At 42.7% G+C, this 27537-nt stretch overlaps 1 protein-coding gene across 1 annotated transcript in view; it reads right to left on the bottom strand.

The window, feature by feature from the left end:
- Nucleotides 1-275: 275 nt before the first annotated feature.
- Nucleotides 276-27537, bottom strand: part of chrm2.L (cholinergic receptor, muscarinic 2 L homeolog) — an 81811-nt gene continuing 54549 nt past the window's right edge. Inside the window, exon 2 of the mRNA XM_018240861.2 lies at nucleotides 276-2231. Within this exon, the coding sequence (XP_018096350.1) occupies nucleotides 766-2178 (1413 nt within the window). The 5' untranslated portion in view covers nucleotides 2179-2231 and the 3' untranslated portion in view covers nucleotides 276-765. The remainder of the gene's footprint in view (nucleotides 2232-27537) is intronic.

Genomic DNA, 27537 nt, shown 5'->3' with positions numbered 1-27537 from the left:
ATCCGCATGGATAACACCATCACATTCACTGCTACATCCGACTTCGAGTTTACATGTTTGCAAGACCGTGTAGCGTTAATACATCTTATTGGTAATAACTGTAAAAATTGAGAGGCTTCTGCATAAATGATCCCCCCCCCCCTTTTTCCCCGTGAATTCAATTTATGAACACAGAACTCTGTACATTGAATTGCTTGGCTAGTTTGTTTCTTTATCCAGGAAGCTCTAACATGGGGCCCCGTCGTACAGAAGGGCCCCCCGATCTGGAAAGATATATTTTTATAGACAAGTCACTGAAAACACTGAGGCACAGAAGAACCAGTTTTAACGCTTAGGATAAATGTGAAAAAAAAAAAACCTCTGCGTCAAACTTGGGATTCAGGAGTCATTTCAATGTCCGAAATCGTCATTTTTATCTACGCTGTAAAAAAAACCCCCTCTTTTGTTCAACGTTTACGCCTCCATCGTTAATTTCCTGTAGACATAACAACACGTTAAAAGTGTGAATATTTTAGTAATACAGACATGGAATAAACTGGGGAGCCAAGGAGCCCTTGAAAGTTTGTCGATGAAAGAGCCCGATATTGTATCCAGGTCAACTTCCTTCTCTTCAATGGTTTCCAAGTTCTAAGTGCGGGTGGAGAAGACCCACCTGTTCATGTCCAAACAAGGTTCTTCGATTGCACATTCCGTATATGAGTGTAAAGTGCTATGGCATTATATTTAAATGGCAGCTCGCGTTTCATCCCCTCCTCTGAGTATTTTTTACCTTGCCGAGCCGATGTTCTTATATTGGCACATGAGGAGGTGCTTAAAAGTCTTCTTAAAGGTGGTATTGCAGAGAGCGTAGCAAGCAGGGTTGATGGTGCTGTTGATATAACAAAGCCAGTAGCCAATTGTCCAAACGGTGTTGGGCACGCAGACGTCGCAAAAGGTGTTGATTAAAACCATGACGTTGTACGGTGTCCAGGTGATAATGAACGCCAGCAGAATGGCCAAGATTGTTCTTGTGACTTTCTTCTCTCTGGAAGGTGGGAGCTTCTTCTTAGGAGGCTGTTTGGTCATCTTTACGATTTTGCGGGCAATGATGTTCTGCTTGTCTTCTCCGTTGCGTCCGTTTGTCCCTGGTACAATCTCCACGGTGGTGCTGGCGGTATTAGAGCAATTTCCCTTTGGGGACTTTGTCACTATTCGAATGCACGTGAGCTTAGAATTCTCCATCTTTGGATTGGGTTGAGATCCCGAAGCCTGTGGGACGTCTTTGGCGGCACCTTCATCCTTGGTGTTGATGACACTGACTGATGTGGAGTCATTGGAGATCTCTTTTTCTTCTCCTTCTGTCTGAACGCAGTTTTCAATCCCAGAGTTGCTTGTGGCTTTGCCATTTTGGATTTTGCCCTGATTTAAGCCATCTACGTTGGCAGAAACATTGTTATTATTTGGTTTGACAATTTTCCCTTGGACATTACTAGGAGATATTGGCTCTTGAGTAGGTGCTGGCTCTTTTTTGCCCTTCTTTATCCGACTCTTGCTTGCTCGTGAAATCTGCCAGTACAATACCATCATGATAATGACAGGTAGGTAGAAGGCAGCAATAGCCGTGCCGAATGTGACCGTGGCATTTGAGAAAAACTGAATGTAGCACTCTCCTTCTGGGACAGTTCTCCCACCAACAATGAACTGCCAGAAAAGTATAGCAGGTGCCCACAGAATAAAAGAGAGAACCCAAGCGGCAGCAATCATCATACCAGCCATCTTGGTGGTTCGCCTCACTGGATAGGTTAGGGGTTTCGTGACACAGAAATACCTGTCAAAACTGATAATGAGAAGGTTCATGACCGAAGCATTGCTGACGACATAATCCAAGGCCAACCAAAGGTCGCACACCACAGGTCCTATCGGCCAATACCCAATCACAGTGTAGAGAGTGTAGAGGTTCATGGAGAAGACTCCGATGATCAAGTCAGCACATGCTAAGCTGAACAAAAAATAGTTATTGACAGTCTGTAGGTGTCGGTTGACTTTTATGGAGACCATGACCAAGATGTTTCCGATGATGGTGACCAAGCTGAGGGATCCAGCCACAATGACAATGAAGACCACCTCTACTGTTTTGTATGGGCTTCCCATCATGGTCTCATTTGTTGAGGACATGTTGATTAGGCTTGAGTTATTCATGTTTGCAGATCAGACTTTTACCTCCTTAATGACTTTCTAGATACAATTTACACCTAGGGGGAGAGGAGAAAAGGAAACTCATTACCCACAAGTATAATAATGCTGTTACCAAAAACACAGGACCAAAGTCTACTTTTTTTGCAGAATGAACAAAAAAGTTATTCTAATCAACTTCCCAATATACATTCATTAACTGCATTCAGTCATTTTAAAGTTATGTGTAAATATAATTATTCTCCTCGGAACACAGGTTCTTGAAATATCCATTGAGTCTCAATAACAGGGAAAGGATGAACCACAACTCAAGAGAGAACCACAGGGTCTGGCACATTTCTATTCTTTAGAACCATTACTCTAGGGAAAACCATGGGATGTGCTATGTACATGGATGCAGTCTGCGTGTATCCTTCTGGTTTAAGGTGAATTAAAAAAAAAAGATTTAACATCCTTTGGTTGCCAAAGACCAGGCCACCAGGCTTTGCTCCTAAATTCCTTATAGGTGTCTCAGATTCCACTTCAAACAGGAGACAGACAAGCAGAATAACTTGTACATCCAACAGTTTCCCAACACAAGTCCTGCTAATGAGGACTGGGGGGCTTCACAATTCAGTTCTAAGGAGCCCTCCTATGACCTTCAGCTCGCCTCTACAGAAAAGGTCTCCACTCAGGATAATTAAATGTGAACTAAGAGACTGGATAATGAGGAGACTTTTCCTTCTAATCCCAAGCTGCAGCATTCATTTAAATGGAAAGAAATGTACTATTTTATAGATATAAATGTATATTTCAATTATTTTATTTAGTACAAATTCTAAAGGTTTAGCTTATTGTGTGCCCAGAACATTCCTTCTCTGTATATTTGTATTTATACATATGGGAGGAGGAGGTGCCATATTGATTCCCTTAGACAGTACAGTATGAGGGTATAGCTTATTGTGTGCCCAGAACATTCCTTCTCTGTATATTTGTATTTATACATATGGGAGGAGGTGCCATGTTGATTCCCTTAGACAGTACAGTATGAGGGTATAGCTTATTGTGTGCCCAGAACATTCCTTCTCTGTATATTTGTATTTATACATATGGGAGGAGGAGGTGCCATATTGATTCCCTTAGACAGTACAGTATGAGGGTATAGCTTATTGTGTGCCCAGTACATTCCTTCTCTGTATATTTGTATTGATACATATGGGAGGAGGGAGGTGCCATATTGATTCCCTTAGACAGTACAGTATGAGGGTATAACTTATTGTGTGCCCAGAACATTCCTTCTCTGTATATTTGTATTTATACATATGGGAGGAGGAGGTGCCATATTGATTCCCTTAGACAGTACAGTATGAGGGTATAGCTTATTGTGTGCCTAGAACATTCCTTCTCTGTATATTTGTATTTATACACAAGGGATGGCAGTGCCATATTTATAAGCAGGAAGACTGACCTATGTGATGGGATTAAGACATAAGGCAGTAAGACAGGGTGGGTTACCCACCATGCAGCCCATCAGTATTTTTCAGCTGAAGGGTCATAGGTTGCGCCGTCCTTATGTATATATGTAAATAATAGGATCCCATTATTTGTGTGCCCCCCATCCACTAGAGAGGATCCTGTTTTGAAGTTTTCCCCAACAATACAAAGAAGCACAGAAGGAAGAATCATTAGTGCAGGTAGGTAAGCCATTGGCAAGAGGTCAGTCAAGATGTTGGCTCCTCGGGGATCAGAAGGGAAGAAATCATAAGAACATTGATCCTTCTATTGTTTGTTGGACTTAAAAACAGGATGGAGCAGCTCAGACAAATGCATTATTTATCAGCAGGGAATGGTGCTGGGCTGGCTTAGTCCTTAGAGGATAATTGGAGACATGTTGGAAACCTTTCCTATTAGATCAATGTCATGGGCTGATCATCTGCTTCACCTGGAGAGCATTCCAGAGTCATTGTCAGGATCGTCTCCACCTCATGAAACATTCAGGCATATTGGGAATACATATCAGGGTTTTGCCTCATTTTTAGTGGCATGTCATGAAGATTAAGCCTACAGCTAAGGCCAACTGGGCATTATCTTGGATGGTGTAGTTAATTAGAAAGAGGGGTCTTTACTTTAAGATTGGGCATTACTTGCCCTCACAAAGAACTTTGGACACTGACATTTCCAGAGCCATCTGATGCCCTTATGAAATGTAGATGCTTATTAAAACCCTATGTAGATAAGAGTTACCATGAAGTTTTAGAAGATGTTTTAGGAGAAGGTGACTAAGGCTTTTCCTCAAGTCCTAGAGATGATAGTACCGGGTCATCAAGTTCTAAAATAAATAGGGATCAGCGAATCCAGGATTCAGTTCGGGATTCATCCAAATCCTTCTGCCCGGCCGAACCAAATCCTAATTTGCATATGCAAATTAGGTGCGAGGGGGGAACTTGCTTGACTTTTTGTCCCAAAACAAGAAAGTAAAAAATGTTTTCCCTCTTCCCACCCGTTATTTGCATACGCAAATTAGGATTCAATACTTTTCGGTATTCGACTGAATCTTTCGCGAAGGATTCAGGGGTTCGGCCGAATCCAAAATAGTGGATTCAGTGCATCCCTAAAAATAAACCCCCTGAAAATTTGAGCATCCAAAGTGTTAACATTTAGGCTGGGCCCCCAACCCCACATCAAATGCCCCCACCCCTGTGGTGGTCCATCTTACAACCCCCACCCCCACACTGATTGAATTACAACCTTCAGCACCCCAAATCGCACAAGGCTGGCCAAATTTTATCTGATTTCAACTTTTAGTATCTTGTGGAATGGCCAATTCTATGCAACTTTTAAAATGACCCTCATTTTTTCTAGTTTTTGAATCATTTGCCTTCTTCTTCTGACTCTTTCCAGCTTTCAAACGGGGGTCGCTGACCCCATCTTAAAACAAATGCTCTGTTAGGCTACACATGTATTGCTATTGCCATATTCCAGTCTCTTATTCAAATAAATGCATGGTTGCTAGGGGGATTTGGACCCTAGAAACCAGATAGCTGAAATTGCAAACTGGAGAGCTGCTGAATAAAAATCTAAATAACTCACAAATAATAAAAAATGAAAACCAATTGCAAATTGTCTCAGAATATCCCTCTCTACGTCATACTTAAAGATCATTTAAAGGTGAACAATCCCTTTAACAGCACGGCCTTTTACCTTATTTACATGAAATAACAATGTAACATTTAATTCTACTAATAATATGGCATTAGGAGACTGCTGGGAATAAAATGTGTTAAAAAATGTTTTATTGAACATTTATAAGTATAAATAATATGTATTAGAGCATGCTACAAAAAAAGTACTTAAAGGGTATACAAACCAATAGATAAATTGTTGCCCTATAAAAGAAAATGTCCTTCTATGCAAATTTCCAATATACATTAATTACAAATATTCAGTAGTTTTATAGTTATGAGTAAATGTCATCGCTATTGAAAGTAGAATCTGTCTGGCCATTTTCCTGCTCCCGGCTCTGACTTTGGAAACAATGTTGCAAGTCAGTTCTCCTCCAGCAAAGACAGGCCTGTCAATCAGCTGCTTCTGTTACATTGTATCAAATGTCAGAGGCACCGGGGCGGAGACTAGAAATGGCTGCACAGACGCTGCTTTCAATAGCAGTGACATTTACATATACCTTTAAAACTATTGAATATTTGTGATGAATGTATATTGGGAAGTTGCTTAGAATGATATTATCTTTCATTGGGCAAAGATTTATTTTAGGGTTTACTTTCCCTTTAATACCTAAAACTATGGGAAAATGAAAAAAGGGAAACACGGAAGACCAGATGTTATCATTGGACACTAGAGGCACTGTTTCACTGTAGCCCCAGGATTCAATTTTAAGGGGGTTATTTACAAATACCCCCCCTCAAAATAGATGCGATGTGGAGCACATATTGACGCAATTTATTAAAGCACTTGAGTCCAAATGCGCTCCTGCACTTCCACATGTTTGCCAGTGGGTCCATCCTGCCTCTTCAGATGATTGGTTGCACAACTGCGCCTATTGCTGCACAATGCAGCTTTTTTCCCCCCTTCAAATCCATTGGGAATTGGAGTAGTTGAACCTCAGAGCATGGTCTTAATTATGGGGGGATGAGCGGATCAGTAGCTCTGCAGCACATATTAATGAAAAAAAATGTATAACAAAAATAAAGGGGAAGTAAAAGGTTCCTTTAAACTGCTGTTAGAACATGCAATATCCATATGTCCATTATATTCCTTGTTGCACCTGTTTCTTACCCACATGTGAGGTGCTCATGGCTTTCCCCTAAGCACAGGGCAGTGGGGTGTCACTATACAATGGTGTAGAAAGCTGGGGGTGCTCCTCTTTGCACACACGTCCTATTCCCTTGCAGTGAGAGATTGGCTAATGCACAGCTAACAACACATTCACTTCTCTTTGCAAGTGAATAGAAGTAAATGCATTGCTAACGGTGTCTTACCCCACGACTCATCTTCAGCGGTCGCAAACGTATCGTGGCGGCAATCACAGTCTTCCTCGGTGGCTCAATCGCTTTATAAGGTCTGGCCGCCAAAATAGCGATTTGTTTTTTTTTATCCCAGAAATGATACAATTCCAATCAGGGATGTTCCATGCGGGTTTTTGTAAGAGCAAATCTTATTACCTGAGACTCGGAATATCCCTTGTTGTTTATTGCAAAATAGTTCAGGGGGCTGAAGCCAAATGAGATGTTGCTAGACTACAAGTCCCGGCATCCATGCTACTTAGTGCATCAGTAAATGAGTTCCTTCACACTACATGGCAGTAGATTGCAGTAAATTGTTTCTGCCTATTGTTTGCACTGCCCTTGAGGTTGTTGTGCCAGATACACCAATGCAACATGTGCCAGATACACCAATTCAACATGTGCCAGATACACCAATGCAACATGTGCCAGATACACCAATTCAACATGTGCCACATACACCAATGCAACATGTGCCAGATACACCAATGCAACACGAGCCAGATACACTAATGCAACATGTGCCAGATACACTAATGCAACATGTGACAGATGTACCACATACACTAATGCAACATGTGGCAGATGCCCTAATGCAACATGTGCCAGATATACTAATGAAACATGTTCCAGGTGTGCCAGATGCCCCAATGCAACATGTACCAGATGCCCCAATGCAACATGTACCAGATGCCCCAATGCAACTTGTGCCAGATGTGCCAGATGCCCCAATGCAACATGTGCCAGATGCCCCAATGCAAAATGTGCCAGATACACCTATATGCCCACAAAAGCACAAATAAAGGCTTTTTAATTACTTGAAGAGTTGGTGGTGCTGTTCAATCCTCTACTACCCAGATACACCTATGCAACATGTGCCAGATGCCCCAATGCAACATATGCCAGATATACTTATGCAACATGTGCCAGATGTGCCAGATACACCAATGCAAAATTTGCCAGATGCCCCAATGCAACATGTGTCAGATACACCAATGCAACATGTGCCAGATGCTCCAATGCAACATGTACCAGATATAATAGTGCAACTTGTACCAGATGTGCAAGATGCCCCAATGCAACATGTGCCAGATAAACTAATGCAACATTTGCCAGATACACTGTAAATGCATCTACTATTTTGCACCTATGCAACATGTGCCAGATGCCTCAATGCAACATGTTCCAGATATACTAATGCAACATGTGCCAGATGTGCCAGATACACCAATGCAACATGTGCCAGATGTGCCAGATACACCAATGCAAAATTTGCCAGATGCCCCAATGCAACACGTGTCAGATACACTAATGCAACATGTGTCAGATGTGCCAGATACACCAATGCAACATGTGCCAGATGCTCCAATGCAACATGTACCAGATATAATAGTGCAACTTGTACCAGATGTGCAAGATGTCCCAATGCAACATGTGCCAGATAAACTAATGCAACATGTGCCAGATACACTGTAAATGCATCTACTTTAATACTATTTTGCACCTATGCAACATGTGCCAGATGCCTCAATGCAACATGTTCCAGATATACTAATGCAACATGTGCCAGATGTGCCAGATGTGCCAGATACACCAATGCAAAATGTGCCAGATGCCCCAATACAACACGTGCCAGATACACTAATGCAGCATGTGCTGACACACTGTAAATGCATCTACTTTAATACTATTTTCTGAGCATTTAGAGGACCTATCATTAAGGAGAATGGTGGAATTCACAAACATACTCTAGGTCCAATGGTAACCCATAGCAACCAATATTTTCAATAGATAGATGATAGATAGATATTAGGGAAATAGTGAGACAGAGAGAGAGAGAGAGAGAGAGAGAGAGAGAGGATTCTGAAGCAAGAGAGGATTAATTAGCAGAGGCGAGTGTGTCTGTTCCAGCAGATATAAATATATTTAAATAACAGGGATCCATTTGGGTTTATCATTCTGTATACATTAGTAAATACTCATGTTTATTTATGTGTAAATATGGACATTAGGCAACTTATTAACACAGCACTAACTCCGCAGAGGGATTTAAGGAGCCGCTTACTAAAAATACCGCCGAATATTATATCATTTCATCCAGGCGCCGATTTATCGGGAGCAGAAATTCTCATTTTAAACACAGTCAATAAAAGCGAGAAATAAACGTAGAATGAATCATGGAAGGAGCTGTGATATAAAGTAACATATTCGGGAACATCTGTATCGTTTCTGTATCGAGCGCAGACTGGGGGAGGGGGTGTATCTGATGTATCGACCTGTCCCAGCAGCTTATTTGTATCAACTATAGCGGCTCTGCTGCAGCAAACACACATTATATTGCAGCGCAGGGAAACAGTGCTTTGTACTTCAATTTGTAACATACCCTTTCATTAATGGGCTTTAAGGGCCCTTTAAAGGATAAGTAAACCTTTAAAATAAGTGAATGGCTAGTCTAAGCACTTTTGTAATTTACATTCATTTTTTATTTTGTTTTTATTCCAAGATATTAAGGGATACGTGTGCTGTGAATATGAATGAATTGTGTTACAACAGCGCCACCTGCTGGTCAGTTTCCCACCAGTCTGACCAGCAAGTAGTCAAGGAAGTTGTCAGGAGAAAGAAAGAGGCTGATGTTCTTCTGCTTAGGAAAGATGTGAGAAAGGTTTCTAATTTTATTCCTAAGCAGAAGAACATCAGCCTCTTTCTTTCTCCTGACAACTTCCTTGACTACTTGCTGGTCAGACTGGTGGGAAACTGACCAGCAGGTGGCGCTGTTGTAACACAATTCATTCATATTAACTGTACATGTGTATCCCTTAATATCTTGGAATTAAAAGTTAATAAATAATGAATGTAAATTACAAAAGTGCTTCAAGTAGCCCCCTCATCAGTTTTACATTCACTTATTTTAAAGGTTTACTTATCCATTAAGGCATGTAGAGTTTGACTCATTAGAGGCCCCTGTTGAAAGGAAACCGTTTTGCACTTCCAGTTTGGAATCAGTGAAGCTAAAGACTCTCAGGGAAGTTCTGCCCCTAGTGGGGCGAGTGGGAATCGCTGCTAGTGTTAAATAATAATATAATGTATATAATTATATATAATTTCTCTCCAGGGGGGAAAGCAGCTTCTCTCTTCCTCCGCAAGCCACCACTTCTCCCCGGCTGCTCCCAGAACATAAATGATTTATAAACCTGCTTCTTCCACATTGCACTGGCTTTCTGGATTGTTACTCACCGGCCCATTTAATATTCACCTCGGCTGAATAAATGTCAGGCTGGTTATTTGGAGCGCAGAACTGAACTGAACTGCAAGTCAATACTCAGGCTTGGACTCCCCTCCCCCCATATCCTTCTATACTGAAAGTGGGGGGAGTAGATCAACCCTTGAATAGTGATGGGAGAATTTATTCGCCAGGCGTGAATTCGCGGCAAATTTCCGCATTTCGCAAATAAATTTGCAAATTCGCCGAGAAAATTCGACGGCGAAGTCAAAGTTTTTTTGACACCGGCGACCATTAAACACACGCCCATTGACTTTAATGCGCGTCAAATTTTAACCAGCGTTGGAATTGTCACCAGCAAATCAAAATTTGCTTTTCGTGAATTTTTCGCCATTTCACGAATTTCGGCAAAGCGAAAGGGGACAAATTCATCCATCACTACCCTTGAAATAGGTACTTAAAGGGAGTGTTCACCTTTAATTGAACTGTTAGTATGATGTAGAGATGGATATTCTGAGACAATTTGCAATTGGCTTTTATTTTTTATTATTTGTGGTTTTTGAGTTATTGAGCTTTTTATTCAGCGGCTCTCCAGTTTGCAATTTCAGCCATCTTGTTGCTAGGGTCCAAATTACCCTAGCAACCATGCACTGATTTGAATAAGAGAATAAGTTGAGGCCTGGATAGAAAGAGGAGTAATAAAAAGTGGCAATAACAACATTTCTAGCCTCACGGAGAGTTTGTTTTTGCGATGGGGTCAGTGACCCCCATTTGACAGCTTGAAAGACTCATAAGAAGTAAAAATAAATAACACAGACCAATTAAATGAGAATCAAACCCACTTAGCCAACAGATGCAGGGTTGGACTGGGCCAGTGGGACACCGGGAAAAAAACTGCCGACCCAGGCCAACTTAGGGTTGCCATCTGTCCGCTTTTGACCCAAACAGCCGGTTTTTAGAAGGGCTGCCCGGGTCAAAACTGCCTACCCGGTTTTCCAAATTAGGAAAACTGGGCAGGATTCCCTATGATTGACGGGGTGATCGGCCAATTGCTTATCACCATGTCATAGTCTGCCCCTGATGTCACAACCCGCCTCTGCATCATCACAGCCCCTCCCCCATTGCATCAAGGCCCCGCCCCTAACCCAGATTCAATGGGGCCAAAAGGCGGCAACCCTAGGCCAACTCCTCCCAACAGGGTCGTTCCCCTGATCCAATTTCAGCCTCCAATAGTGGTGCGGTCCCTTAGACCCGGCCCTTCTGAGGGTTTATATCCCTGTGTCAATGGAGAGTAGACATTCTGAGTGCAGCCAATGATTCCTGCAAAATACAATATATGGTCCAAAAAGAAATTCCTGTAAAGTTGCTTTTCATCCTTTAAAATCTCAAGTGTGGCTTTAGGCAATGGCTGATGTTTTAGGGCTTTCCCCTATATTTTTTTTATAGTTTTGTCATGATTTGCCTTCTGCTCCTGACTCTTTCCAGATTTCAAATGGGGGTCACTGACCCCATCTAAAAAACAATTGCCCTCCAAGTCTACAAACGTATTGTTGTTGCTAATTTTTTATTACTCCTCTTTCTATTCAGGCCTCTCCTACTCATATTCCAGTCTCTTATTCAAATCAGTGCATGGTTGCTAGGGGGATTTGGACCCTAGCAACCAGATGGCTGAAATTGCAAACTGGAGAGCTGCTGAATAAAAAGCTAAATAACTCAAAAACCACAAATAATAAAAAATGAAAACCAATTGCAAATTGTCTCAGAATATCCCTCTCTACATCATACTAACTGTTCATTTAAAGGTGAATAACCCCTTTAATAAGACCCTATCTCTGTTTGATAAATATGCCCCTTATTTCTTTAATTCCACAACCCCCTCCCATGTAGCAGGTCAGGGAAACACTAGAGCAGTGATCAATTCCCCGCACAGAGAACTATCAATATGGCTTTCAATCCATTCCATTATCTTATTGACTTGCCATTAGAAAATTGTAGCCAATCCACAAATTAATAGTCGACCGGATCACTAAGAGGCAAAGTCAGCAGGGGTTGAGTCATCAGCTCCATGGATGCAACTTGACAATTGGTCTTCATTCGTTTTTTTTTTTATAGTTTCTTAACTATTTGCCTTTTTCGTCTGAATTTCAAATAGGGGTCACTGACCCCTGTCTAAAAAACAAATGCTCTGCAAGGCTACAAATGTATTGTTTTTGTGACTTTTTATTACTCCTCTTCCTATTCATATTCCAGTCTCTTATTCAAATCAATGCATGGTTGCTAGGGAAATTTGGACCCTAGCAACCAGGTGGCTGAAATTGCAAACTGGAGAGCTGCTGAATAAAAAGCTAAATAACTCAAAAACCAAAAATAATAATAAAAAGAAAACCCAATTGCAAATTGGCTCAGAATGTCACTCTCTGCATCATACTAACAGTTAACTCAAAGGTGAACAACCCCTTAAGGGTCAGGGCACGCTCAGATTCGGGGAAATTACTCACCCGGCGACAAATCTCCTCTTCTTCTGGGCGACTAACCTCCCCGAACTGCCTTTTGGGGGGATGGCACTTGGAGCGTTTCATTTTCCGAAGTCGCCCGAAGTTTCCTCGTGAGGCAACTTTGGATGACTTCGGAAAACGAAGCACTCCGAGACAGCGATTTCGATTCTAGCCGGCGGGGAGGCAGTTCAGGGAAGAGGAGATATGTCTCCGGGCGACTAATCTCCCCGAATCTGAGCGTGTGCCCTGACCCTTAAAATAGCTAAATCCGTAGTGATGGGAGAATTTGTCCCGTTTTGCTTCACCGTATAATTTGCAAATTTCCCGCAAAATTCGGGAAACTGACAAAAATTATTTTGCCGCGCGTCAATTTCAATGCCCACAACAATTTTTATATGCGTGCTTATTTTGTCCTAGTGCATTAAAGTCAAGGCGACGGTGAATTAGCTGGCGGCGAAGTTCGGAAATTCACAGTGAATTCGCCCATCACCATTTATAAAGAGAATTACCAATGAGCTCCCTCTACTGGCAGTAGCAGGTAACTGTCCTGAGTTCCATTGTTTGTATTGGGACACTTTTTACTCATTTACCCCCTTTAATTAGGGTTTCTGACCCATATAGATTGTAAGCTCTTGGGATCAGGGAACTCTAATCCCACTGTTGCAACCCTTGTTAATTGATTGTGAGCTCCCCACCCTCCTTGATGTCAAGCCCTGCGCCATGTGAATAAATGATGATGATGATGATAAATGTGCACCGTCCAATCGTTAACGTCCTTTCTCATGGGAACAAGTGTCTGGCGCAGGGAACACTCATCGCGGGGTTTATATATATCACATGTGCCATCGACTGATGTCAGCTTGGAATTCTGCTCCGGAATGCTGAGATTATTTGCCGGCTGCAGGGAGTTACAGTACAATAACAAGTGAAGGCTGAAAATAATAAATATTCTTTCATGTTTCATCTTATCACCCCCCAGACACTAGTGGACTGTGCCGATCAATACAGCCTGGGCTAACGGACATATGACAGAGCGGGGGGGGTCCCTAGGTGAAAGTGTCAGGTATTTTTAGGTTCTCTGCCTTAAGGGGATATTTTATTCTACAGTTGGCAGATATCAAGCGACAGAAGAAAGGAATAGAGAGGGACAGATTGTGCAGTGGACTGACAGGTCTCCTTCTCATGAGATTAAACATTACACACAATTCTGCACCTTTATTTGGGACTGACACTCTGGAGAATGTCGCAACTGTCAGCAAAGCGGCAACAGGAGGAGACGGGTGCACTGGACCCCGGGGGGCGAAATTACTAGGGATGCACCGAATCCACTATTTTGGATTCGGCCGAACCCTCGAATCATTCGCGAAAAATTTGCAAACTGAATACTAATTTGCATATGCAAATTAGGGGTGGGAAGGGGGAAAACATTTTTTACCTCCTTGTTTTGTGACAAAAAGTGACTCGATTTCCCCCTGTCCATAATTTGCATATGCAAATTAGAATTCGGTTCGGCCGGGCAGAAAGATTCGGCCGAATCTGAATCCTGGCTGAATCCGAACCGAATGATTTATTCAGTGCATCCCTGGAAATACCTGAAGACACACGAAGTAGAGTATGGAGATAAAGCCCCCCAGGGCTGGCTAAGGATTTAAGGATTAATAGTGAAGACAATTAAAGGGGTTGTTCACCTTTGAGTTACCTGTTAGTAAGATGTAGAGAGGGATATTCCGAGACAATTTGCAATTGGTTTTCATTTTTTATTATTTGCGGTTTTTGAGTTATTTCGATTTTTATTCAACAGTTCTGCAGTTTGTAATTTCAGGAGTGTGGTTACTAGGGTCCAAATTCCCCTAGCAACCATGCATTGATTTGAATAAGAGACTGGAATATGAATAGGAGAGGCCTGAATAGAAAGAGGAGTAATAAAAAGTAGCAATAACAATACGTTTGTAGTCTTACTTGTTTTTTTTAAATGGGGTCAGTGACCCCATTGGGAAGCTGGAAAGAGTCAGTAGAGGAAGCAAATTAAATTAAACAAAGGGACGACGTTTGAGTGGAAACCCTCTGAGCCACCTTTAAAGCTGCAACTCCCGGCAGCCTCTAACAGCCGTCTGCCCATTGAAATAAACCTGGGGTGCAGGAGGGACAACCATAAAGGATTCGCCTTTAATAAGATATTTAGTATCATTTAATCAATGGGAACTGACCCAAATACCCAACTTCCATGGCACCCAGTGATGGGCGAATTTGTCCTGTTTTGCTTAAGCGAAAAATGAGAGAATTTAAATTTAGACGCCCGCATTAAAGTGACTAATCGTCCGAATAATGTTGACGCACGACAGTTTTGACGCAGACGACTATTCCGACGCTCGTCCAAATCTTTTTGACGCTGACGAAAACCCGGAAATTCGCAGCGAATTTGTGCCTGGCGAATTTATTCGCCCATCAGTATTGGCAACCAATGGGTCCTAATTTTTAGAAGGAAACTGGTTTCAGTGACCCAAATGGAAGTTTCACAGTAGGTTAATGCGGTGGTTTACCTTGGAGTTAACTTTTAGTATGTTTTCATGTTACTGTTACTTTAAGGAACATACGTACAAATGTGATTTTATTTTAGAGGCTTATTCAATATCCTGGAGATTCTGCCTTTCTGGAAATGCCATTGTTGCTTTCTCGGGTCTGATCCTTACTTAGAACATTCCAGAACTCTTTCTACCTGCTATTCCAAAGGATATTATCCTATTGCTACTATAGACACCATCTCTCCCTACTATACCTGCTATCCCACAGTCACACTCCCTTCCCAGAGACTATTATCCACTGTTACTATAGACACCATCTCTCCCTACTATACCTGCTATCCCACAGTCACACTCCCTTCCCAGAGACTATTATCCACTGTTACTATAGACACCATCTCTCCCTACTATACCTGCTATCCCACAGTCACACTCCTTCCCAGAGACTATTATCCACTGTTACTATAGACACCATCTCTCCCTACTATACCTGCTATCCCACAGTCACACTCCCTTCCCAGAGACTATTATCCACTGTTACTATAGGCACCATCTCTCCCTACTATACCTGCTATCCCACAGTCACACTCCCTTCCCAGAGACTATTATCCCACTGTTACTATAGGCACCATCTCTCCCTACTATACCTGCTATCCCACAGTCACACTCCCTTCCCAGAGACTATTATCTACTGTTACTATAGGCATCATCTCTCCCTACTATACCTGCTATCCACAGTCACACTCCCTTCCCAGAGACTATTATCCACTGTTACTATAGACACCATCTCTCCCTACTATACCTGCTATCCCACAGTCACACTCCCTTCCCAGTGACTATTATCCACTGTTACTATAGACACCATCTCTCCCTACTATACCTGCTATCCCACAGTCACACTCCCTTCCCAGAGACTATTATCCACTATTACTATAGGCACCATCTCTCCCTACTATACCTGCTATCCCACAGTCACACTCCCTTCCCAGAGACTATTATCCCACTGTTACTATAGGCACCATCTCTCCCTATTATACCTGCTATCCCACAGTCACACTCCCTTCCCAGAGACTATTATCCCACTGTTACTATAGGCACCATCTCTCCTACTATACCTGCTATCCCACAGTCACACTCCCTTCCCAGAGACTATTATCCACTGTTACTATAGAACACCATCTCTCCCTACTATACCTGCTATCCCACAGTCACACTCCCTTCCCAGAGACTATTATCCACTGTTACTATAGACACCATCTCTCCCTACTATACCTGCTATCCCACAGTCACACTCCTTCCCAGACACTATTATCCACTGTTACTATAGGCACCATCTCTCCCTACTATACCTGCTATCCCACAGTCACACTCCCTTCCCAGAGACTATTATCCACTGTTACTATAGGCACCATCTCTCCCTACTATACCTGCTATCCCACAGTCACACTCCCTTCCCATGAGACTATTATCCACTGTTACTATAGGCACCATCTCTCCCTACTATACCTGCTATCCCACAGTCACACTCCCTTCCTAGAGACTATTATCCACTGTTACTATAGACACCATCTCTCCCTACTATACCTGCTATCCACAGTCACACTCCCTTCCCAGAGACTATTATCCACTGTTACTATAGGCACCATCTCTCCCTACTATACCTGCTATCCCACAGTCACACTCCCTTCCCAGAGACTATTATCCACTGTTACTATAGGCACCATCTCTCCCTACTATACCTGCTATCCCACAGTCACACTCCCTTCCTAGAGACTATTATCCACTGTTACTATAGACACCATCTCTCCCTACTATACCTGCTATCCCACAGTCACACTCCCTTCCCAGAGACTATTATCCACTGTTACTATAGACACCATCTCTCCCTACTATACCTGCTATCCCACAGTCACACTCCCTTCCCAGAGACTATTATCCACTGTTACTATAGGCACCATCTCTCCCTACTATACCTGCTATCCCACAGTCACACTCCCTTCCCAGAGACTATATCCACTGTTACTATAGGCACCATCTCTCCCTACTATACCTGCTATCCCACAGTCACACTCCCTTCCCAGAGACTATTATCCCACTGTTACTATAGGCACCATCTCTCCCTACTATACCTGCTATCCCACAGTCACACTCCCTTCCTAGAGACTATTATCCACTGTTACTATAGACACCATCTCTCCCTACTATACCTGCTATCCACAGTCACACTCCCTTCCCAGAGACTATTATCCACTGTTACTATAGGCACCATCTCTCCCTACTATACCTGCTATCCCACAGTCACACTCCCTTCCTAGAGACTATTATCCACTGTTACTATAGGCACCATCTCTCCCTACTATACCTGCTATCCCACAGTCACACTCCCTTCCCAGAGACTATTATCCACTGTTACTATAGACACCATCTCTCCCTACTATACCTGCTATCCCACAGTCACACTCCCTTCCCAGAGACTATTATCCACTGTTACTATAGACACCATCTCTCCCTACTATACCTGCTATCCCACAGTCACACTCCCTTCCCAGAGACTATTATCCACTGTTACTATAGACACCATCTCTCCCTACTATACCTGCTATCCCACAGTCACACTCCCTTCCCAGAGACTATTATCCACTGTTACTATAGGCACCATCTCTCCCTACTATACCTGCTATCCCACAGTCACACTCCCTTCCCAGAGACTATTATCCACTGTTACTATAGGCACCATCTCTCCCTACTATACCTGCTATCCCACAGTCACACTCCCTTCCCAGAGACTATTATCCACTGTTACTATAGGCACCATCTCTCCCTACTATACCTGCTATCCCACAGTCACACTCCCTTCCCAGAGACTATTATATGTATTATCTTAATGGGTAGCCGCAAATCTGATCCCACAGAATCCAGCCAACAACAACTCAGACATCCAGAATAACCTGTAGCGATAGACCCAATAACAATGTTGGTAGTTAGCAACTCATCTCTGCATCAATTAAAGAGATCCCCCTGCATTAAATATTCAAATGAATGAGAAAAATCAGCGAGCGACAACGATTGTTTGAGAAAATATTAATGGCGCTGATGACACTTTGCCGGAAAACATGCAGATTGTTGATAGAAAAGAAAACAATAGTAATTTCCATATCAAGTCAATGAATCCTGGAGCATGAAGAGGAAGCTTTTAGCATTGTAATAACTTCGCTGATTTAATTGAGTTCTGGAGGCGCCATTAATACAAGCTGAATATGTTTTTTTAAATTTCTATAGGCACGTGAGTCGTATTCAGGGTTATCTCCCGGGACATCCAACAGCTCCGGTGAAAATCTGTTTATTCCAGAAAATAAACAGCCGATTAAAGGGGTCAGTGAACCCAGGAGCTTCGCATTAATTATTACTCATGTTTTATGAATCTCTATTTGGAGCTTGTCCTCTTAATTGTCTATACAAGGGATTCTGGGAGAAGTAGTTCCATCTATACACGGAGGACGAGCGATTGCCTGTTAATGATATATACACAGTCACAAATACATCCGAGGAAGCATTTGTTGTGATAGAACATGTTACCATCAATAATGTGTCACACTAAGTGTATTTAGTAACAACAAGGAATCCGCCTACGTAATTATATAGTGAGAGAGGTATCCGCTACCTGAGTCCATTCACCACACAGTCTGAATTGGAATATCTGGATAGAAAACACTACTGGTTCCCAATATTATAGACTGTTTCTTTAATTCATTTAATTTTCTACTCCCTCTCATAATCTGAGATCAAAGTGTCCACACTGGTTCATCTAGCAGGGTTTGTTTCTGAGAATGGAGTGTGACTGTGGGATAGCAGGTATAGTAGGGAGAGATGGTGCCTATAGTAACAGTGGATAATAGTCTCTGGGAAGGGAGTGTGACTGTGGGATAGCAGGTATAGTAGGGAGAGATGGTGTCTATAGTAACAGTGGGATAATAGTCTCTGGAAGGGAGTGTGACTGTGGATAGCAGGTATAGTGGGGAGAGATGATGCCTATAGTAACAGTGGATAATAGTCTCTGGGAAGGGAGTGTGACTGTGGGATAGCAGGTATAGTAGGGAGAGATGGTGCCTATAGTAACAGTGGGATAATAGTCTCTGGGAAGGGAGTGTGACTGTGGGATAGCAGGTATAGTGGGGAGAGATGATGCCTATAGTAACAGTGGATAATAGTCTCTGGGAAGGGAGTGTGACTGTGGGATAGCAGGTATAGTAGGGAGAGATGGTGTCTATAGTAACAGTGGATAATAGTCTCTGGGAAGGGAGTGTGACTGTGGGATAGCAGGTATAGTAGGGAGAGATGGTGCCTATAGTAACAGTGGATAATAGTCTCTGGGAAGGGAGTGTGACTGTGGGATAGCAGGTATAGTAGGGAGAGATGGTGCCTATAGTAACAGTGGATAATAGTCTCTGGGAAGGGAGTGTGACTGTGGGATAGCAGGTATAGTAGGGAGAGATGGTGCCTATAGTAACAGTGGATAATAGTCTCTGGGAAGGGAGTGTGACTGTGGGATAGCAGGTATAGTAGGGAGAGATGGTGCCTATAGTAACAGTGGATAATAGTCTCTGGGAAGGGAGTGTGACTGTGGGATAGCAGGTATAGTAGGGAGAGATGGTGCCTATAGTAACAGTGGATAATAGTCTCTGGGAAGGGAGTGTGACTGTGGATAGCAGGTATAGTAGGGAGAGATGGTGCCTATAGTAACAGTGGATAATAGTCTCTGGAAGGGAGTGTGACTGTGGGATAGCAGGTATAGTAGGGAGAGATGGTGTCTATAGTAACAGTGGATAATAGTCTCTGGGAAGGGAGTGTGACTGTGGGATAGCAGGTATAGTAGGGAGAGATGGTGCCTATAGTAACAGTGGATAATAGTCTCTGGGAAGGGAGTTTGACTGTGGGATAGCAGGTATAGTAGGGAGAGATGGTGCCTATAGTAACAGTGGATAATAGTCTCTGGGAAGGGAGTGTGACTGTGGGATAGCAGGTATAGTAGGGAGAGATGGTGCCTATAGTAACAGTGGGGATAATAGTCTCTGGAAGGGAGTGTGACTGTGGGATAGCAGGTATAGTAGGGAGAGATGGTGCCTATAGTAACAGTGGATAATAGTCTCTGGGAAGGGAGTGTGACTGTGGGATAGCAGGTATAGTAGGGAGAGATGGTGTCTATAGTAACAGTGGATAATAGTCTCTGGGAAGGGAGTGTGGCTGTGGGATAGCAGGTATAGTAGGGAGAGATGGTGTCTATAGTAACAGTGGATAATAGTCTCTGGGAAGGGAGTGTGACTGTTGGATAGCAGGTATAGTAGGGAGAGATGGTGTCTATAGTAACAGTGGATAATAGTCTCTGGGAAGGGAGTGTGACTGTGGGATAGCAGGTATAGTAGGGAGAGATGGTGCCTATAGTAACAGTGGATAATAGTCTCTGGGAAGGGAGTGTGACTGTGGGATAGCAGGTATAGTAGGGAGAGATGGTGCCTATAGTAACCATGGATAATAGTCTCTGGGAAGGGAGTGTGACTGTGGGATAGCAGGTATAGTAGGGAGAGATGGTGCCTATAGTAACAGTGGATAATAGTCCCTATATTAAGGGATGAGGTGCCAATCCTACCCCGTCTCAATTTAGGGCCTCACTCCCACTAAAGACAACCCATGTATATATATTTTTTAAAATAAAGAACTGAGAAACCTTTATGCCTCATATATATTACTGGATAAGAAATACCACTCCACTGGTTGGTAACTGAAGGGTTAATCTGACAGCACAGCAGTTTACAAGGTGGCGTTGGATAATAAAACTCATATTTCACTGCCTTCTGTAACGTTCACCTGATCGAGGGCCCCTGACCTGAATCTCGTCCCGTTTCTCTCTCATAAAAATGGCACTTGACTGAAAACTCAATTTACTCTGCTTGTAACTATACAATTAACCTCTGCCAGGGGTTGTGGCCCCTTGTACAACTGTGAAAGTCTCGGGGAACGTTGTCCTTATAATAAAAACCTATTTCTGACGAGTAGAAAATTGTTCCTTGCCTGGTTTGGCCAGGCTCTTGCATTTGGCTGATTCAGAATCCTGGTGAAGGAGACTCAGATTTGGCTGAATCTTCGATTCGGTACATCCATAAATACAGGTCTAGTAACCCATAGCAACCAAACATTATGCACCCAGGTCCTCCAGGGAGGGGATTTTTCTGGGCAGCGACCCATCCCTATACCATGTGTCCACTCCCAAGTCAATAGTCCCCCACTTCTCTCACCTCTGAGCCCCCCAGTCCCCCACCTGCACCCCCACAAATACTCTAAGGGTACCATTGGGAGGGGTGTCCAGTCAGGGGCCCCATGTTATCTGCCATGTCATTGCATAAATTGCTCATTATAAAAAACACTGGGGGTTATTTATAAACACTGGGCAAATTTGCACTTGGGCGGTAACCCATGGCAACCAATCAGATTATTGCTTTCAGTGTTTAAAGGACCAGAAACATAAATTTAAAAAAAAAAGACAAATGAAACTTTGAAATCGCGAAGTCTTTATTAAGAAATAACTTACCGAAACTCCGCTTGCGCTCCTTTTCAGAAAAGGCGACAGGGCGACAATCCATCGTGCGGCGCTCCATTTCTCCTCCCTGGCTATCTCCTATAAGGAAGGCAGGGAGGAGAAATCGAGCACCGCACGATGGATCACCTTTTCTGAAGCAGAGTTTCGGTAAGTTATTTCTTAATAGAGGCTTAGCTATTTCAAAGTTGAATTCGTCTTTGTGGGGTTTTTTTCGTTGTATACTAATGAATTTCTTTTAAAACAAAAATTGATGTTACTGGTCCTTTAAACGGCAGTTGGCTGAAAAAAGCTTACCACTGATTGGTTGCTATGGGTTACTGCCCAGGTGCAAATTTGCCTTACAATTAGTGACGAGCAAATTTATTCGCCAGGCCCGAATTCGCGTGATTCACCGCCAGCGAAAATTCGCCAGCCGGCGTAAAAAAAAACAAAAACGAGATGCCGGCACCGTTTCGCAAATTTTGTGGGAAATTCTCAAATTTTTCGGCGAAGTGAAATGACGCAAATTCGCCCATCACTACTCACAATAAAGAGGAACCCTGCTAAATCCCCCATGTTTTGGGGCAAATACATTGATACATTGTAACACTGGGGGGAGGTCCTTTATCACCATTGGCCGAATTCGTCCATGGGCAGTAATCCAGGGCAACCAATGAAATTGTTGCATTCATTGTTCTTCTTCCAGCTGGCTTTAAAAAGTCAATCACTGATTGGTTGCTATGGGTAACTGCCCATAGACAAATTTGCCCGCTGTTGATAAATGAGCTCCTCTATGTGATATAGATATAGATACATTGCAAGACTGTTTCCTATTCTATACATGGCGTTACTGTATATTGAGACTCATTATCTGCACTGAGTTTTCTATTTGTCCAGCCAGGAGTCAGAGGTGAAGGATAGTGGTGAACTGGCAAAAAATTCACGAAACGTCGTTTTTGACACCGCCCACAATTCGCCAGAGTCATAATGGGCGCCGGCGTCAAAGTTGATGCCATCGCGCATTAAAGGCAATGGGCGTTCGTTTATAGCGTCTAAATTGGCGCCGGAACCGTCAGTGGCATCAAAAAAACGTTGTCGCCGGCATCGAAATCATAGAATTTTCTCTGCAAATTTAGTTGCCGGCTGCGAAATGGGCTATTCGCCGCAAATTCGTGCCTGGCGAATAAATTCGCCCATCACTAGAGGACGTAAGGACATTAGAGAGAGGGTCTTATTTCAGCTTAATTATGGGGTGGTCCCTTTTGGTTGCCATGGCACATCGGCTGTTCGCGTCCGCCGCAAGTTCGCGAACGTCGCGCGACGTTCGCCAATAGGCGTTCGCGTCAAAATCGTTCGACCATTCGACCATTCGAGCGCTAAAATCGAAGGATTTTCGTTCGAATCGAACGATCGAAGCATTGGATCGAATGAAATCATTCGATCCAATGGCTTCGATCGTTCGACTCGAACGAAAATCGTTCGATCGAACGATTACAATCCTTAGATCGTTCGAATCGAACGATTTTCGGATGATCGTAGTTCGCGAACTGTTCGCAAATTTTGCCGGTGTTTGCGAACGGCGTTCGCGAACACATCGGCGGCGGTTCGCTACATCCCTACACAGGAGATAAGAGGGGAACCAGCAGTGCAACTGTCATGGGCTGTTCCTGCTGAACTGATATTATAGATGGCAGCAACCTCACTGCTGCCATGTCTGGAATATTCCTTTAAAGCCCCAAATATAATAACCGGTAGCCCCTTTGGCATTTCACATTACACAGAAATGGAACAGAAGGAAGTGGGAACTGATAATGAAGGTTGTGGCCAGAATAATGGAGCCTTACACAAGGCTAGGGTTGCCACCTGGCCGGTATTTTACCGGCCCGGCCGGTAAAAATGATTGTTCATCCCAATGTTATTAATAGGGAAAAAAGATAATTAAATAGGAAGGCCAGTATTTTTATCCAGAAAAGGTGGGAACCCTACGCAAGACTGAACCCGCATAAGGCAATCTGTCCCTTGCATTTGTGAATTTCCCCTTAAATACCATATTTAGTCTAATATATCGGCACTAGGAAGGAAGCGTCATACCCTGCTACCTTGTATGGTGACTTTAGAACGCACTGGATGTGTAAGGGTTAAACAGCAGGAATTTAAAGTGTGTGGCATTGTGACTAGTGATAAGGTTCCGTGTAAAATTCATATTTAATCCCTTCCGTGAACAGCCTTCCGGGCCCCTCTCTCCCTTCTAGTGTGAAGGACAAACGGTCTCGTGTGTGGCCTGAGGGGCCCTGTTAGTCGGGGGCCCAGAGGGCCTAATCTATGAGCAAACAAAGGGGTGGGGCTTGAAGAGGTGGGTGGGGTTTTGGGGCAGTTGTTGGGGTGTAATGTGGAGTAGCATACGGTTACGGTTAAAGGATAAGTAAACCTTTAAAATAAGTGCATGCAAAATTGATGAGGGGGCTATTATAAGCACGTTTGCAATTTATAGTCATTATTTATTCTTTTTTAATTCCAAGATATTAAGGGATACGTGTACTGATGTTCTTTTGCTTAGGAATAAAATCAGAAACCTTTCTCACACCTTTCCTAAGCAGAAGAACATCAGCCTCTTTCTTTCTCCTGACAACTTCCTTGACTACTTGCTGGTCAGACTGGTGGGAAACTGACCAGCAGGTGGCGCTGTTGTAACAAAATTCATTCATATTAACAGCACATGTATCCCTTAATATCTTGGGATTGAAAAAGAATAAATAATGAATGTACATGGCAAAAGTGCTTAGAATAGCCCCCTCATCAATTTTACATTCACTTATTTTAAAGGTTAACAGTTAACTTATCCTGTAAGTGTGCTATAAATAAGTGAGCCTTTTTTAAAAATATATTGTTGCCCACATTCAGGCAGGCAGTTTACTAACTGCTCAAGCCCCCAGTGTGGGAAGGGTTGCTAAATAAATAATATGGGGCCCATGGGTGGCCATCAGGCAAAATGGGGCCCTACTGAAAAAAATGACCCTTGCAGACTTGTCCTCCCCAATTATGACCCCCCTCTACCATTGCCCCCTGACTGCAGTCCCGTCTGTTCCCCCCTGATGGCAGCCCATTATCTCTGATGGAGGCCCTGCCAATGGCTCTCTGCTGAACCCTCATTTCTGTAGGCTTTACTTCCCCTTTAAAGTAAAAGCAGGATGATGAAGAAAGAACTAAAGAGACAGATCAGACTCATTTAGATTCCAGAGAGGCCGACATGTATCCACATAATCTCCCCGTTTAACCTCATTTACATAAACAACCTTCTCTCGTGCCGCGGAATGTGGACTCGCTACTTAAGAGATTACGCCGGACGCATTTCGCCGCCAGATCTTAAATATTCTATAAACTGTTAAAATAACGGGAAGATTTCACTTAATCTCAGTCTTTTCTGAGCGACGTCGGAACTTGAGCCCCTAATCAGTTCAGGTCTTGTCGGGGGTGGGGGGGATTTGCAGTTAAATGGATACGGTAATGCTAATTACGCCGTCTTTTTATGGGGGGATGTAGCAAGAGAGGAAGGAAAATTAAAGGGGTGGTTCTCCTTTAAGTTAATTTATAGTATGTTATAGAATGGCTAATTCTTAGCAACTTTTCAATTGGCCTTCGTTGTTTATTTTTTATAGTTTTTGAATTATTTGCCTTCTTTTTCATCTCAATCCCACCCCTGTGGTGGTCCATTATACACCCCCCCAATATTGAAATTAAATTACAACCGCCAGCACCCCAATTGCACAAGCCTGGCCACATTTTGCCTGATTTAAACTGGAGTAAACTTTTAGTATCTTGTAGAATGCCCAATTCTATGCAACTTTTCAATTGACCTTCATTTTTTCCAGTTTTTGAAAAATTTGCAGTCTTTTTCTGACTTTTTTTTTAGATGGGGTCAGTGACCCCCATTGAAAGCCGGGATGATTTATCAAGGGTCGAAGTGAAAATTCAAAGTTAAAAAATTTGAAGTTCAAGCTATTTTTGTGTACTTCAACTATCAAATAGGCCAAAATTCTATTTGAATTTGAAAAAAAAAATGTGACTGTTCGAATATCGAAATTTATCATGTACTGTCTCTTTAAAACTTCGACTATGCCCATTCGCCATCTAAAACCTGCTGAATTGCTGTTTTAGCCAATGGGGGACCTCCTAGAACTTATTTGGAGTCATTTGACTAAGTTTTTTAGGGCAAATACTTTGATTTGAATTTCATTGAATGCGCTACACCCCAATTTAAAGACTTAGATTTTTTAAATAAATTCCGATTGGTCTTTTTTTATTCGAATTCCGAAGTTATGGGAGTTAAAAAAAAAAACTCCCATTACTTCGGAATTCGACACTTGATAAATCTGCCCCTAATTGTCATTGCTACTTTTTATTACTCCTCTTTCTATTCAGGCCTCTCCTATTCATATTCCAGTCTCTTATTCAAATCAGTGCATGGTTGCTGGGGGAATTTGGACCCTAGCAACCAGATGGCTGGAATTGCAAACTGGAGAGCTGCTGAATAAAAAGCTAAATAACTCAAAAACCACAAATAATAAAAAATGAAAACCAATTGCAAATTGTCTCAGAATATCACTCTCTACGTCATACTAACAGTTAATTTAAAGGTGAATGACGCCCTTTAAATACCCCATGTAATACCCAATGAGAGAGGGGAATGGAAAATCCTAGAAAGGATCAGAAATCTATTATTGGGATAATGTTTGCTCCAGGTCCAGTAACCCATAGCAACCAATTGATGAAGCTCCTCATTTAATCCGATTCAATTAGGAACAGTACTAGACGTGCTGTGCTTTGAGCAGCTTTCTGATTGGTCGAATCTCCCTTCTAAATAAATCCCTGTGCTTCACACCTCTCCTCCGAACATTCCAACAGCCAAAAGCCAAAAACAGAACAGTCGTGTGGAATTTTGCAGGGCCGAGGGGCACAGAGGGGGCTGAGATAAGGCAGGTCCCCTTGTAGGGCCACATTAGGGCCCGTCACATGTCTAAGCAATTAGGATTTCAGTGAGTGCCTTGGACTTACTCCAAAATCTCATTCCAAGCGACGGAGCACGTGCAGAACCCCTCACCCCATGGAAATACAATATAACACAGAGATAATGGGAGTTATGAAGCTCACAACGAGATCTACCCACAATGCACTGGGGAATGGGTTTATTTAGTGAAATTACAGAAGATAAAGGAATAATTGGGTTAAAAAAGAAATGTAATTAATATTGAACCGACTCAGAGTCTCTCCGTGCCTGATGCCATCTCCCCTGCTGCCCGCGCTATATAAATACCCCCCATCCATAACGCTCCGATGATAAGACAAAGTATCGCACACTTGGCGCTGGGATGGGATTTGTCTCCCTATGTAATATTGATTGTATGAGCTGATACAGGGGACTGGCACGTGTCTAATCACTTTCCTATTCTGTAGTTGTTAAATGATAGATGGGAAGGAGAGTTGCGCTTAAAGGGGAAGCAGGGTTCTCTATCTGCGGCTATTTATCCATTCATTATACATGAGTATCACAGTCACTCATGTATTATAAGGGATAATGTACCCCCTACTGTAAATGATAAGGATATTAGAAGTCACTGAGGGGTTGTTCTGTGACCATATAAAGGCACAAGGCTGCAGGCTGAGTTATACAGGGAACTCCGAGTATCACTCGTGTATTATAAGGGATAATGTACCCCCTACTGTAAATGATAAGGATATTAGAAGTCACTGAGGGGTTGTTCTGTGACCATATAAAGGCACAAGGCTGCAGGCTGAGTTATACAGGGAACTCTGAGTATCACTCATGTATTATAAAGGATAATGTACCCCCTACTGTAAATTATAAGGATATTAGAAGTAACGTAGGGGTTGTTCTGTGACCATATAAAGGCACAAGGCTGCAGGCTGAGTTATACAGGGAACTCTGAGTATCACTCATGTATTATAAGGGATAATGTACCCCCTACTGTAAATGATAAGGATATTAGAAGTCACTGAGGGGTTGTTCTGTGACCATATAAAGGCACAAGGCTGCAGGCTGAGT

The sequence above is a fragment of the Xenopus laevis genome, chromosome 3L (assembly GCF_017654675.1).
Source record: "Xenopus laevis strain J_2021 chromosome 3L, Xenopus_laevis_v10.1, whole genome shotgun sequence".
NCBI classification, from domain to species: domain Eukaryota; kingdom Metazoa; phylum Chordata; class Amphibia; order Anura; family Pipidae; genus Xenopus; species Xenopus laevis.
Note: the sequence above shows the minus strand (reverse complement) of the source record. Positions and strands in the feature narration are given on the sequence as shown.